This window comes from Schistocerca serialis, chromosome 1 (assembly GCF_023864345.2).
Source record: "Schistocerca serialis cubense isolate TAMUIC-IGC-003099 chromosome 1, iqSchSeri2.2, whole genome shotgun sequence".
NCBI classification, from domain to species: domain Eukaryota; kingdom Metazoa; phylum Arthropoda; class Insecta; order Orthoptera; family Acrididae; genus Schistocerca; species Schistocerca serialis.
The window spans coordinates 931,369,586-931,385,430 of record NC_064638.1 but is presented as its reverse complement, the minus strand read 5'-3'; the positions used below and the strand labels follow the sequence as shown (position 1 = coordinate 931,385,430).

General features: G+C 39.0%; 2 protein-coding genes across 3 annotated transcripts in view; one reads left to right on the top strand and one right to left on the bottom strand.

Annotated features, from left to right (window-relative positions):
- LOC126412478 (uncharacterized) overlaps positions 1-5,868 on the bottom strand; it is a 106,392-nt gene extending 100,524 nt beyond the window's left edge. The window contains exons 1-2 of one of the 2 annotated variants that reach the window (XM_050082100.1): positions 5,621-5,868; positions 5,365-5,495 (exon numbers count right to left, since the gene is read on the bottom strand). The gene's annotated coding sequence lies outside the window, so the exon portion shown is untranslated. The remainder of the gene's footprint in view (positions 1-5,364; positions 5,496-5,620) is intronic. The other variant, XM_050082107.1, reaches the window with a different exon arrangement.
- Positions 5,869-6,225: 357 nt separating this feature from the next.
- Positions 6,226-15,845, top strand: part of LOC126412501 (general transcription factor IIH subunit 4) — a 127,605-nt gene continuing 117,985 nt past the window's right edge. Inside the window, exons 1-2 of the mRNA XM_050082128.1 lie at positions 6,226-6,639; positions 6,716-6,820. Coding sequence (XP_049938085.1) covers positions 6,494-6,639; positions 6,716-6,820 — 251 coding nt within the window. The 5' untranslated portion in view covers positions 6,226-6,493. The remainder of the gene's footprint in view (positions 6,640-6,715; positions 6,821-15,845) is intronic.

Sequence of the window (15,845 nt, the reverse complement as noted above, 5' to 3'; positions counted from 1 at the left end):
CTGCTGTTGTAGTGTAGTTTCAGTTGCCTGAGACTGCAGTTTTGTGTGTGTGTGTGTGTGTGTGTGTGTGTGTGTGTGTGTGTGTGTGTGTGTGTGTGTGAGATGGCCAAAAGCTTTAATTGTGAAAGTGTTTTTGTTGTGCCTATCTGCGACTCAGCATCTCTGCTACATGAAGAAATCTTCAAGTTTGGCATGCCAGTGTTCCTAATCTATGCCCTTGCTTCTGCACATAGTGGTACAACTCATAAATAATGCAAGTAAAGTTCAGAAAGCAGTGCTTCTGGCGTAATCCCAATTCAAACTGGCAACAAATCATGCCGCGACAAATTTGCCCCACAGTTTAACAAGGCATAAATAGTGAGGAAAGGGCACTATGGACCTGGTCTCTTGTGAAACTATTGTCTATCTGGCTATTAGATATTTTTCAAATTAGGGCCGAGATTGTACGTTTCATTACTGTGCAACCGTACTGTAAATTTGCTAAAAATTATACCTGTCTTTACAATCATGCGTCTCAAAATGGACATCTACCACATTACTTTCATTAACACCATCAATAGAGCACATTTCATTCTATCAGAACTACTTATTTATATTTTGGCTTATGTACTAAACGAGGAATGACATAGAATAACTCAAAGCTTACTTTGTGTACCGCTGTAACTTCTCTTTCATACTCCAGTCACAAATATTTCATGGGAGAACGATTGCTGATAGTCCTCCATGTGGCCTCGAATCTCTCTAATTTTATCTTCAAACACATACGAGGAAGCAATATATTTGTTGACTCTTCTAGGAACCTACACAGGACATGTCCTGCCCACTATCCTTCCCACACCTCACACAATGGTATTCCGCTGTCTACCGAACCTACACAATATACTCGTCCATCCTTACACAACCCCTGCTCCCAATCCCTCACCTCATGGCTCATACGCCTTGATAGACCTAGATGCAAGACCCGTCCCATACATCCTCCCACCACCACCCACTCCAGTCACTAACATCACCTATCCATCAAAGGCAGGGCTACAGGTCAAATCAGTCATGTGGTCTACAAGCTAAGCTGCAAAACTGTTCTGCATTCTATGTAGGCATGCCAACCAACAAGCTGTCTGTCCGCATGAATGGCCACCGACAAACTGTCGTCAAGAAACAAGTGGACCATCCTGTTGCTGAACACACTGCCAAACTTGATATCCTTCATTTCAATGACTGCTCCACAGCCTGTGCCATATGGATCCTTTCCACCAACACCAGCTTTTCTGAACTGCACATGTGGGAACTTTCCTTCTAATACATCCTACAGTCCCATAACCCTCCTGGCCTCAACCTTCGTTAGTCACTGTCCTCACCCATTCAGCCACTTCCCTGTTCCTATTCCAGCACTACTCAGTCGTCATTCCACCACCACACTCAGTCTTTTTATTTCTCTCCTTTTCCACTAATGCCCCCCCCCCCCCTCCCCTGCAGCACTTCACTGTCCACCACCCCCACCATACTATTCCTCCTCCTCCCCACCCCAGCCTCCTCCTTACCTCCACCCAGTCACCACTCCCATCATGCACTGGTGCTGCTGCTAGCAGCGTGGTTTCAGTTGCATGAGACTGCTGCCATGTACGAGAGGTGTGTGTGTGTGTGTGTGTGTGTGTGTGTGTGTGTGTGTGTGTGTGTTGTTGGTGAAGGCAAATGGCCAAAAACTTTAGATGTGAAATTCTCTTTGTTGTGCCAATCGGCGACTCAGCATCTCCACTACGTGTGTAGCAACTTTCCTTCTCATTCAATCCTGGATTTTCCATTATTTGAAGATTTCTCCATGACTTTTCGGTCTCCGAAAAAGTGGTTTTCACAAAATGGTTCTAGTACCTCAACCAAGTTGGAGGTGAACCTGAAACTTCGCAGAAGTTCATGCAGGTCCCTTAGGCACAGACTGTATAAATGTCATCAAAAATGAACATGGTTAATCTGGGAGCCATAGGACACTTGACATGGACTGTCCCCGGCCGCTAGACACTAAAAATTAGGTGTGGAGTACAAGAGTAGATCTACTGTGAAATTAATTAAATGCACTGAAATAAAATGAGTGGATTCATGGGGATGAAATCAATGAAGAAGTAATGGCATGAAGTGATTTGAGTGCAAACTGTGCTAAAGGAGACACGCTGGGTTCCAGAATAACAGATAATTGCAGCCATTCCAGTTCCAGCTGCAATACAGTTAGCCAGAAGCAATAGTTGAACGTCAGCAACAAATTTAAAGCATTCGACGACTGAAGAAGTCTGCATTATGGCTTGGAAACCAAAAGAGACATAAACAAGGCTTGGTAACCTGCTGGACACCCACATTCAGGCTAGGCAACCTGCAGGAAAGAAACCTACCCATGGTTGATCTCGCCTGGTTATAGGGTGTGGTCCCTCGACGATGGAGTTACCAGTCACTGAGACTGGTTGTGGCATAATCACCATGGACCAATGCAAGGATTTTTCTCAAATTACAAAAATAAATGTTAATAGCTTAAGTGAAATTTTTGCACCTTACCCAAAGAGACACCAAAAGGTAGAAACAAACAAACACACACACACAGAGAGAGAGAGAGAGAGAGAGAGAGAGAGAGAGAGAGAGAGAGAGAGAGAGAGAGACACTCACTAACTCACTCACATGCACACACCTGTCTCCCTACATTGTGCTCATTCGAATAGTGTGTGTGTGTGTGTGTGTGTGTGTGTGTGTGTGTGTGTGTGTGTTTCTCCTACAGCTTGAGAAAGGAGTTTCCTTCTGAAAGCTAACAAAGCAAAGTTCTGTACCTTTTGTTTGTGTATCTGTCGACAGTGCAGTGCTTCTGTCCTTCATTGAGTTGTCTCTCTATTCCTACATAATTTGTTGTTGACACTAGTATTTCGAAGTCATAAGTGTAAACATCAGTGACAATGAAAGTTTGAGTCAGGTCTGGGTCTGAGTTCAGCCAGTCTAATGATTAAGGTGACTGCAATAAAGCAGGAAGACTGGGTTCAAGCCCAGATCCAGCACAAATTTTCAATCAGCGCTATATGTTTCTCTCTCACTGCATTGACATACACACAAAAATGCTACTTTGCACACTACTACTATTTTGTTGTCGATAATTTATTTTGCCACAAGAAGCAAACATGACTTTCTACAACACACAAAATACAAACACTTCACATACATAGGCAACAAACATCAAAACAAAATCTCAGTTTGGAGGTTTACTAGCCTGTAGTGAAGCCCAGAGGCCTAGAATAGGTTGAAAGGTCAGTTTGGCTTTGGGTTTTCACAGCCAACAAATGTGATGGTATTAGAAAAATCACAATTCTTGTTGTGCTGGTTTCTGTCCACCATTTTGATGCTGTCAGGGGTTAAAGTTGATGGCTGGTATCAGTAGGTTCTATATTTGCTAACAGTGTGAGAAGTTTTTAATGTTAAACCACTGAATACTACATGTGTACAATGTGTACATGCGCGCGTGCGCGAGCTTAATATGCAAGTGCAGGACCAGAACTTAAATTTCATCGTGACAAATCACTTCACTGTAATGCACTAACATATTTTGACAATCTTCTAACAAAGGATCAGGGTAGTGAGTATTATATTCAAACGTTTTGTTTCATATTTTAGATTTTCTGATTTATTCCACACCAATGAGTATCATCTCATTTTTGGGTCTATGAAACAAAACCTGAATCTCATCTAATGCAATCTAATCATTGTTGATAGTATTACATATTCCAGTTTATAGGAAGAGTTTATAATAACTGTCTCTACATATCTTAACTCCTTTCACATCCAGCAGGCTTCACAGCGTTGCTGTACCTTTAAATTTTCTTCTGATAATACACAAAATTATTGCTCATGTGTTTTATATGCTAGGAATTTAATCTTCTGGGATCACTTCATAATACAAGTTAACCTAGTAAAAAATTCTAGGCTATTGTAATTGTAAACACAGCTGTGCAACTACTTGTACTATTAAAAATTCTGAGGATGAAACAACACCTCTCTGCAAATGAACAGAATATACTAAATTATTAGGTCTTATACTGTTAAAAACCTGAACAGGAAACCACATCACAGCTCTTAAGTGGTCTAAGTTCTGTAACTCGTGCATTAATGATGTGATAAAGTAGACTTTTTCCTATTTCATTCACTAATGTCTTACTCCAACAGACTCAGGAGTTACTAGTCACTGAGGGAAAGTGTGTGCTGTGTCCACTCTATAACTTCCTGTCGACAGCTTTTTAAACATTTTGACATAGGCCTACTGTCAAAAGCCTTGCAGCATAATTAGTTGATTATGAAGTTTGTTGTCAACAATTAATCACAGTTTGAAAATGTCAGTGACATTCATAAATATGATCTGGTATTAGAAGGAGAAACGATTTAACACTCTCCATCCCTCAGTCACAAAGTGGTGCAAAAATTTGTGACTCATTCCACAGCAAAAATCTTCAGTTAACTATCTCATGATGCGAAAAACTTAAAACACAGTAATATTAACTTCAAACACAAACAGCTCCTCCTACTTTACAGAAGAATTTCTAAATATGTAATTGCATTTGTTGTATTTTTCATTAATCTCACATCATAACAGGAGGTCACAATCATGATTAACATATTGTAACATGCAAAAACATGGAATACTGCCAGATCTGACAGGCATCATGAGTCCCAGAAAACCAGTACCAGTTCTTTGGTTTATTAATGTAACATCAAAGCAACTGATTTACTGTATACATGTGCAGTGTCTTAACCATATGCAACATCCAATGGCAAAGAACTATTTTCTGACACGTTAAGACAACAACAGAAATGAAAACAGCTATGTACTGTAAACTGCTCTTTTCTGAAGCATTTCTGTTTAAAGAATACTCATTCCAATACATAGCACAACTGCAGTAAAGGGAAGAAATCTAACAGCTTCTCCTAGATCACTGACAATGTTTCACAGCCAATGGAGTAGGTCTAATTAATCTTTAAAACAAATTAGACCTAGTGCATAATGAAATCTCACTGAATATCATTTAACATGTATGGAACATTTGCAGGAAATGAGCTTATTAACATAAAATAAACCAACACTCCCCTGCACATTAACTTGTCATAGATCCTGAAAATAAAGTGGAATTTTTTGAACAATCTACAACTAAAATAACAAACCCTCGTTGTCTCCATTAGGCCCTACAGTTTTAGTTCTTCCATTAAATCACAGGCCCACTATACACTAGTGTTTCAACATTAAATCTACATCAGGGACCTCGTATAATTTTAAAAAATCTAAAACTTGAAAAAGGCGTCTCTGACATGACTACAATAGAGAGAAAAATTATTTACTACCGTGTTACGTACCTATCACGACTTTTATTCGAGTTTTCAGAAATAATGATCCCTCCCAAATCTCTCACGTGAATAAACAACAGCCACAAAACATGTAAAACAGCAGATTCCAAGAGCACGTCTTCGACAGAGCTTCTCGACATCTGTATATTCAGCGAAGCAAAAATAGAAATATATGTATTAAACCGATTTTGGAAAGGGTTGAATTGTTTCATGTGAATATCACTTGTTACAAATATGCATTATTATGAGCAAAACATTTACTCACGTATTCTATCGTCCAAAATAAGGACGCTGCTTCCCATATGATATGATCGTCCCACCATGATGACACAAACATCACATTGTGAAACAGCATGTAACGTAACTACTAATGAATCAGTTTTGTGTAACGTAGTTGCATGTGTTTCACGCCGACTCAGTAAATTTTATTCTCGAAACCTATATCTAAAATAAATAAAATAAGAAACTTAGCGAATTACATTGTCCTCCTATAACCTAACCTTCTATTTTGTGCAAGCCAAAGATCACTTCAAAGATGTTCTGTTCTGGAGACTTTGTAGTTTGTAGTAAATTTCTATGTCAAATTACAAATTAAGTTATTATACTTTGTGCATATTTTAACTACTTATAAATTATGTTAAACGAAGAATTTTCTTAACTACATCAATATTGACATAATTAGTGTAAGCGAAGTATCATTGTACCCTATTCGCAGGGAAAACAAAACAAAATTTGCATGCTTTCAGAGATGTGTTGGGTATGATTTGAGAGGCAAGAATACAAAACATTAGTTGAGGGGATTGATTAAGTGTTCAAGAACAGGTGGAGAATGCTGTGCAAAAGTGATTGTTTAGTGTCATTTGGTAACTGGTGATGTGATCAACACGCACTGATGTTTTTGTGTGTCCGTTTTCGTGTTTTACATATTTTTCTAATTCCGCATATTTGTTTGTGAAAGATGGATAAATGTAGTGAATAATAGGTTAAAAAAGCCAGTGATTCCTCGATTCTGCGTTTTTTCGCAAAGCTTAGTACCCATTAAGATATTGTTCAAATGATTTATCTGTTACTACATGCGACAGGAAGCCTGAAGAACCATCAACATAACTGAAATTTGTCATTTTACACCCGTGTGTCAATGGCAGATCAGAATAAGTTCCCCAGGCTATCGCTGCAGTCAAAAAACCTGCAGTGCAAGAATTTGCATGACTATCTAAAAACGCTGCAGTCAGGCACACTTGAAAAGCTATACAATCACCCAACAACATGCCTTGCTGTTTACAGGTAAACTAGAAGGCCTAGCATTCATCATAATTACTGCCGGGTATGTACAAATATAAACCTTTTTGTTTGTACACAGAGAGCTACCGGAAATTGCGAGACACTATGTAATCCGGATCTTGTTTGTGGAACAGCCAGTGCCTCAAGCAGTGGTTGCATCGTGGGTGTCACAAGCGTATGCAAAGTAAGAGCCAGTTTGTATTTATTACTACTAAGTTAATGTGAACAGTAGTCGGGAATAGAGTCGACATACACTATGTGATCAAAAGTATCTGGACATCCCCAGAAACATAAGTTTTTCATATTAGGTGCATTGTGCTGCCACCTACTCCATGTCAGGAAAAATGATCTGGAAAACACTGGAAATACGGAAACATCCGATCCCGCCCGTCTGCTTTGACCTATGACGTCACAATTATGGCGGAAACGACAATAAACAACGTTTCCAATATGGCGCATATAAAGTCGTTACGTACACATTATGAGGATGAAATTACATCGAAAAACACACACACACACACACACACACACACACGTTTCACAAAAAGCCTAATGACACTAACGGAACAAGTGCGGGAAATAGTGGTTTTTTGGGTGCGGACAAACTAAATATAAACAAATTTAGGCACCCACGCCCATATAAAACCACGCAAAACGACGAAAAAAACCGACATTACAAATCTCCCCAAATACCACCAAACATAATATCATCTGGAATCGGACACTTCGCTTGACCTATATAGCTCAACAGCACCTCCCGATCCCATAAATTGGAATCGAACACTTCCATTGACCTATATAGCTCAACAGCAGCTCCCGATCCCATAAATTAGGACCTAACACTTCCCTTGACCTGTATAGCTCACAAACATCTCCCGATACCAACAGTCACAGCCACACATTGGGATCGCACACTTCCCTTGACCTGTTATCCTTGACATCTCCACATACAGCCGTACCTGGTCCGAGACGCCGGAATTTTAAGTAAGCCTCATTTCTTCGCGACATACAGAACACTTCACGACTTCATCCAAAAAACCGAATAGTTGAAGAAATTTTATTAGAGACAACGCACTGACCCCCATCATAGCTGACAACCGAAAACTGTTGACCCTGTCAGTCATATCCATACCTACCAAAGGCATAAAAAAAGCAATTTACCAAAATTCACACACGATGCCACACTCACAAACTAAACCAAGAACATCACCTAACACAACACCAGAGAGCACCACCGATCGCATCAAAACGAGACCTACAAACATGCCACTCTCACGAACTAAATTCCATGCCGTCGTGACATCACACACCCCAACAGCCATACGTCACGGGTCAAAGCCGACGGGTGGGATCGGACGCTTCAGTCGACCAAAACACTATTTGGAGCCTACAAGTTTTGAACATGGGTGGATAAAGGCAGTAGAACCCAGTAATAAGTGCTGTCTTTGATCATGATGCACAGTTAGAGTAAATAACGTAGTAGCTTACAGTATGGGTACTCCTGAGTGGAAATCAGTTATAATAGTTAATGACTCCAGGAGAAATGCTTTTAAGAGTAGCTTACGATACATAACTTGGGATGAAATTTATAATGAACCAAATCGTAACAAAAAATTTAATCCATTCCATGAGAAATTCATTTCATTATTTGAAAATAGCTTTTTGCGTAAGCTAATCAGAAAGGACACTAAATAGCACCTTAAAAAGGATCACTAGACGTATTAGACTATCCTGTGAAAGGAAGAGGGAAATGTACCTGTTGGCAAGACGAAGTAGAGATCCTGCAGTAGTTGCACACTATGAAAGCTACTCAGAATTACTAAGAAAGGTAATTAAAAAATTGGGCAACATGCAGATACTGGCAGAAATAAGTAATTTTGATAACAGACTTAAGGCTGTATGAAATGCAGTAAAATGAGAGAGAGGATAACCACTATTTAACTGAATGGATGGGCTAGAAGCAATGAGTCACAGCAAATACATTCAATAATCAGTTCTTGAATATAATAGAAAGCTAAGGACAAAGAGTTCAAGAGAAGGATAACTGCAATATGTAGAAAAAGTAACTCTCATAAAATTCAGTTATATGAGTGTATCACCAACTTCTCCTTCTGGAATCAAGAAAGTTGTGTATTCTCTCAAAAATAAAAGCTCATCTCGTGTTGATGGTGTTTCCATATATTAAGCTCTGCCTTATATGAAACATTTAATGCATCACTATCACAAATCATTTTTCCAGAGAGACTAAAATATGGTGTTGCTAGACCCCTGTTTAAGAAACGTGATGTGAGAGAGATGGTAATACTAATGACCTGTTTCATTGCTGAAATCATTTTTTCTTAATTTTTAACAAGGTGATGTATGTCTGCCAGTGTGTGTGGATGTGTGTGTGTGCGAGTGTATACCCGTCCTTTTTTTTCCCCCTAAGGTAAGTCTTTCCGCTCCCGGGATTGGAATGACTCCTTACCCTCTCCAAAAAACCCACATCCTTTCGTCTTTCCCTCTCCTTCCCTCTTTCCTGATGAAGCAACCGTTGGTTGCGAAAGCTAGAATTTTGTGTGTATGTATGTGTCTGTTTGTGTTTCTATCGACCTGCCAGCGCTTTCGTATGGTAAGTCACATCATCTTTGTTTTTAAATATATTTTTCCCGCGTGGAATGTTTCACTATTATTGTAATCAGTCCAAACATATGTACAGAAACAGAAGAAATGGAAAACATGGTTCTTAAAGCTATCATTGACTGGTTTTCTGTGAATGGTCTCAACCAGAATTTTAAAAAGACACAACATATGCAGTTCTGCACAATTTCAAGTACTACAACAATGATAAGTGTAACACAAGGTGAGGAGATAATAAATAGGGTGTAAATTTCAAAATTCTTAGGTGTCCACAGCAGTGAGAATTTAAACTGAAAAAAACTCCTAAAATAACTGAGTTCAGCCACATTTGCCCTTAGAATCATTGCAAATCTTGAGGAGAGAGAAATCAGTTGACATAATTTTCTCATTTTCATTCAATAATGTCATACAGAATGCAAATGGCTTTGCCGCGGTGGTAACACAGGCTCCCATCAGCTCACTGCAATTAAGCACTGTTGGGCTAGCCTAGCACTTGGATGGATGACCATCTTGGCTGCCGTGTGCTGTTGGCAAATGGGGTGTGCTCAGCCCTTATGAGGCTAACTGAGGGGTTACTTGATTGAGAAGTAGTGGCGTGCTGACCACATGCCACTCCGCCTCCGCATCTAGTGATGCCTATCAGCTGAGGATGACACAATGGTCGGTCAGTACTGTTGGACCTTCCGAGGCCTGTTCAGATGGAGTTTAGTTTAGTTTAATGTCACATGAAATAATTTTAAGGGTAACTCTTCGTTAAGAAAGGAAGTCTTCATTGCTCAAAAAAATGCTGTAGGAATAATGTGTGGTACTCATTCATGATCAGCTTCTAGACATCTGTTTAAGGAATTGGGCATTCTGACTACTGCTTCATAGTATATATTTTATACTCCATGAAATTTGTTGTAAATAATCCAGAGGAACAAAAGAAACAACAATATACATAATTGCAATACCAGAAGGAAAAACTACTTTCGTTACTCCACATTAAGATTGTTTTTAGCATGAAAAGGGATGCGCAATGCTGCAACAAAAATTTTTGACCACTTGCTGTCTGAGATACTGCAAAGTAAAATTTGAAAACAGATTGAAAAAGTTTCTCATGACAACATCTTCAGTTCCATAAAAGAGTTTCCGTTATTGTAATCTGTAAAAAAGGTGATACATACATATCAACTAGACCTGTCAATTGGCTTGGTAGTTGTGTTGATGCAGCTAAAGTCATAGGTTGTACTCGTGCCAAGCAAAGAAAAAGCCCTCTGCCCATCCACTTGATCAGTGACCTGCGGACCAACAATGGGAGAAGTTCCCTGTAAGGAGGTTCCACTGAATTACGTGTTGTTGACACGGCTGTGCCTTGGCAGTCGGTATTCAGTGATTGTTTTGATGTGCTGGAGAGTGGCGAAAGTGAGCCAGTGAGGTGCCTGTGTTCGACTGGGAGTGCATCACAAGTGTTCGAGTCATTACTGAGTTCTAATTCAATTCACCATTTTAACTGCATGTTGAAAACTTTGTTTGCTCATGATTTGAGAAGTGTGGCGCATGCTGTCTTTCATGCTTCAGTGAGGATTAATGTTTCTTTCTGTTACGTGAATTAATGTTTCTTTCTGTTATCTGTTGTAGAAGCACGAAGGTTTACATGTAAACAATGAAATGTCATAAGTGTGGCGCTTGTTTAACGTTATCAGCTGATGGCTTGCGTTTACCAACAGCCAGTTTCTTTGCTGACAGCAGAACATGCTGGTAAGCTACCTGCAATGGAATGTGTAATACGTTTTGATTCCAGAGTGCTGAAAAGGTGACTGTCGGCTCAAGATACTGTAAGTGATCACGATTTCTTGTTTCATCACTTCCAAGAGTAAAGTTGTGGGTTATTCTCTGAGGTGACAAGTATGTAAAGCTCAAACTTAAGTGGTCAAATTTTAGAAGGAAAAAAACAGTTGTTGTGTTGCTTAACTGGGTTGTTGAGCTCAAACTGAATGATCATTCTTTTTAATGACAAGAACTCAAAGTTCCAATTTAACCTTAAATTTTAAGAGAATCTAAAGTTGTCACATAGCTCAATGTGGTTGTTGACTTCAAACTGAAATTATCTTTGCTCTTGTTACTTACATAATAGTACTTAAGGAAGATTGGCCTATTAACCTTTAGTTCAAACTGGCTGATGCTGGAGTTTGAATAACCACAATGTGCCAAAGATTTGAGCTGCTTGGGGGAAAATTTCAAGGAGGAGTTGTGCCCAAAGTTTAAGTCATTAACAGTTTGTATCTAAAAATGTGTGTTGTAATTTGTCTTAGTTTAGTGTTGGTCTTGTGTCTTATAATTTTAAATGGGCTGGATTCCAGGTCATTTAGGAAAATTTGGTAAATTTGAGATTTAAATTTTAGGCCATTAATTCCCAAGGATTAGTGTCAATATTGATGCAACTTTGGTGCAAAAATTTTGTCATAAACAAATTGTCTTTAAATTTCCTATGCCTTGCTGAAGGGGCTAGTGCCAATATTTTGTAGCCCACAGATTTTGCTCAGTTAAATAGTAAATTTTAAAAGGATTACTTTTTGGCATTGTGCAACCATTGTAGTGCATACTTATTATCTAGTTGTGTGCACTGATGGCTATTGGTTTTGTCTTAGGTTGAAGATTATACACAGGGTGGCCACTTCACAAATCTGAAGCTGTACCCAAAGGAATTAGGTCAAGACGACATTGTATGTTGTTATTACCTTGTTTATAATAATAATAATAATAATAATAATAATAATAATAATAATAATTGAGTGGCTGGTGCCTCGAAGTAATTAAAGAAATCTATCAAGCTTTGTTAAGAACATTCTAAGTGGCTTAGTGCCACCAATGAGTAATGTGAACCATTTTTTATTTCTTATTTGGGTGAAACATGTTACGGTTAGGAATCACGATACATGTAATCCTGTTGAGTGCTCTAAGGACTAATGTATGTTCCTCAAATGATGTTAATAAATGTTTTGGACATCTATTGCCCAGTGGCTTTCCACTCAAGGATCACTGCAACCAAACTATCTCACTCTTAAGGGTTTTAAAAGGGTGTTTAGTTCCAAAGTAATTCCAGCTACCTTCATCAATACCTGACATCCCTCCCTCACCCCTTCCAATCATCAATCTTTCTCGACCATTCCATAAGTTCAGTACTGAAATATGGCATCCCGGCTATTACACAAGTTGAAAATATGGTCACTATTTTTTTTATAAACTTAAATTTGCCATATTTCATGACAGTACCTTTTCCATTAGACGTTTGCAAGCAAATATAAGTCTTGGCTTCAGTTGTCTAAGTATGATTCCACAATGCATCGTTGTCGGCTGCAGAAAATGACGTGGTTCAGCGTGTTTCTCTCATTTTGGTGTTTCAAATACAGTTTCTTCCAATGTAGTTTCTTCTTTTCAGATAATACAAAAATAATAGTTAACATAATTCAAAATTATTTATGACTGCGACCTTCACATTCTTCTTCCGTCAACACACACCAAGAGTTAGCTTCCGACTCGGACTGACTATAGTCAAAGACTACTCCAACGTCAAAGATATTTTACACAATCAGTTTCTTTGCTATTCTTCGATACATTTTCTAATAGTAATCAATATGCTTTTACTCTCAAAAACAGAAGTAAATTAACATATAATAAGACAAATTATAATAAATTCTGACAAAAATATAAGAAAACATTTTCAATTCAGTATCGACAAATACGGTAAAAAAAATAACATCTCCCAGATCCATTACAGTACTTCAATTCAAATGAAACTATATGTTTTTGCCGTTTCAAGTCTCAGAAATCTATGATGTACTCACATGCACACTCAAACAACAATTGAAAATTTGTACCAAGGCCGGGACTGAAATTCGTGTTTCCTGCTCACTAGGTAGATGCGCTCACCACTACACCACACTGGCACAGTGGCTCTGCACAGCTGCATGGCCAAAACCTACCATGCCCCCCTCCTCAATCCAATACAGTTAGAGAGCTTCTGCAATGATGTCTGAGTGTAGGGGGGGAATACCAAGGGTGCTGAGGTATGAATGGGAATTTGGATTGAGTAGGGAGGCATGCTAGGATAGTCTGTGCAGATGTGCAAAGCCACTGTGTTAGGGTGGTTAGTGGTTAGCACGTCTGCCTACTGAGCCAGAGATCCGGTTTCAAATCCAGGCCTTGGTACAAATTTTTAATTTTTCGCTTTTATGCATTTGTATACCATTTACTAGTTTTGATAAGTGGTTGATAGAAACATTCAATTATTATTTCTGGGCAATGTATAAGGCTCATTTTTACACACATTATCTCATGTTCTAAGTGAACTTTTCCTACAGCAATAATTTTGTGACTTCCATCAGTGTCTGGCACATCTTCCCCACATATGACCAATTCAGAACTTATCATTTTAGACCATTATCTTCTACTAGTATTACATTTGAGTTAGTACAGTTAAAGATTGGGGATAATTATAAGAACCTGCTCCAATTAATACTACATTTAAATTGTTTTTGTGACAATGCAAACAAATGTTTATCTTGAAGTGATTTTGGTTATAACCCATACTATAACAATTTATGGTTAATTTTGCATTTTGATCTACCACTCCAATATTGTATTCTTTCACACAACCTATTGAAATATCCAATTTACTATAGCACCAATTTTCTGTCAGTTTCCACTCTCCTCACAATTCAGTGTAACTTCTGTGTTCCATGGAAATGTGACATATTACACTCTTATAGATATTTGCTCTCTATTTTTACAGCTTTGTCTTTCTTGTCAAATTTCCTTGGGAACTGTATCACAAATTCTTCCTTCCAAAGACTGCTTTATACTTTGTGTGCTACTATGCAAATCAGTATACTGGTGTCAACTACTGTTCTCTTCCTAAACATTACAACATTGTATAAAACTACTTGCAACAGTCTTAACAATTGACAATCTGGTGTTACAGATGACACTACACAAGCACGCGCCCCAGGGAAATTTGATGAGAAAGACAAAGCTGTAAAAATAGAGAGCGAATATCTATAAGAGTGTAATATGTCTCTCTCTCTCTCTCTCTCTCTCTCTCTCTCTCTCTCTCTCTCTCTCTCTCTCTCTCTCACACACACACACACACACACACACACACACACACACACACACACTTTGGTAACAATTGCATCTTAGAGGGATGTATGCTATTTTCGTAACTGTTGATTTAATTATCTTGCCACTCTGTAAATCTGATCATATATCAGTAACTAATGACAACAGGAATTTACATTACTGATGACTGACAGAGTCAGAGTGCTGATGCCCAAACATCACAGATACTAGCAATCAAGAGCTGCCACTGTGAAAACTGTACCAAGAGGCCTTCTGGCATAAGAGTGATGTCCAATGAACTCAATGACTGATATGTGCCAACTTGACCAACACATTGTAACAACCACCAACATCAACCTGACAACACATCCATAAAGAATAACCAACACACACATTTGAGGATTCTACCATAAGATGCCTAAAATGCACCTTGACAAGTTCATCAATGAAAATAACATCTAATACCTAGTGTACTGAGGTGGTCAGTGTCTTAACTGATGGAAATGGAAATGAGCGGTTGGCGTCACTGGCCGGGAGGCCCCCTAGGGGGCAGGTCCGGCCACCTTGATGCAGGTCTTATTACATGCAACGCCATATTGGGCATCCTGCGTGCTGGATGGGGATGAAATGATGACGAAGACAATACAACACTCAGCCCTTGAGTGGAGAAAATCCCCAACTCAACTGGGAATCGAACCTGGCCCCCTTAGGATAGCAGTCCATCAGGCTGACCATTTAGCTATCGGGGGGTGCACGTCTTAACTGATGTTGTTGTTGTTGTGGTCTTCAGTCCTGAGACTGGTTTGATGCAGCTCTCCATGCTACTCTATCCTGTGCAAGCTTCTTCATCTCCCAGTACCTACTGCAACCTACATCTTTCTGAATCTGCTTGGTGTATCCATCTCTTGGTCTCCCTCTACGATTTTTACCCTCCACACTGCCCTCCAATTCTAAATCCCTTGATGCCTCAGAACATGTCCTACCAACCGATCCCTTCTTCTAGTCAAGTTGTGCCACAGACTCCTCTTCTCCCCAATCCTATTCAACACCTCCTGATTAGTTATGTGATCTACCCATCTAATCTTCAGCATTCTTCTGTAGCACCACATTTCAAAAGCTTCTATTCTTTTCTTATCTAAACTATTTATCGTCCATGTTTCACTTCCGTACATGGCTACACTCCATACAAATACTTTCAGAAACGACTTCCTGACACTTAAATCTATACTCGATGTTAACAAATTTCTCTTCTCCAGAAACGCTTTCCTTCCCATTGCCAGTCTACATTTTATATCCTCTCTACTTCGACCATCATCAGTTATTTTGCTCCCCAAATAGCAAAACTCCTTTACTACTTTAAGTGTCTCATTTCCTAATCTAATACCCTCAACATCACCCGACTTAATTCGACTACATTCCATTATCCTCGTTTTGCTTTTGTTGATTTTCATCTTATATCCTCCCTTCAAGACACTATCCATTCCGTTCAA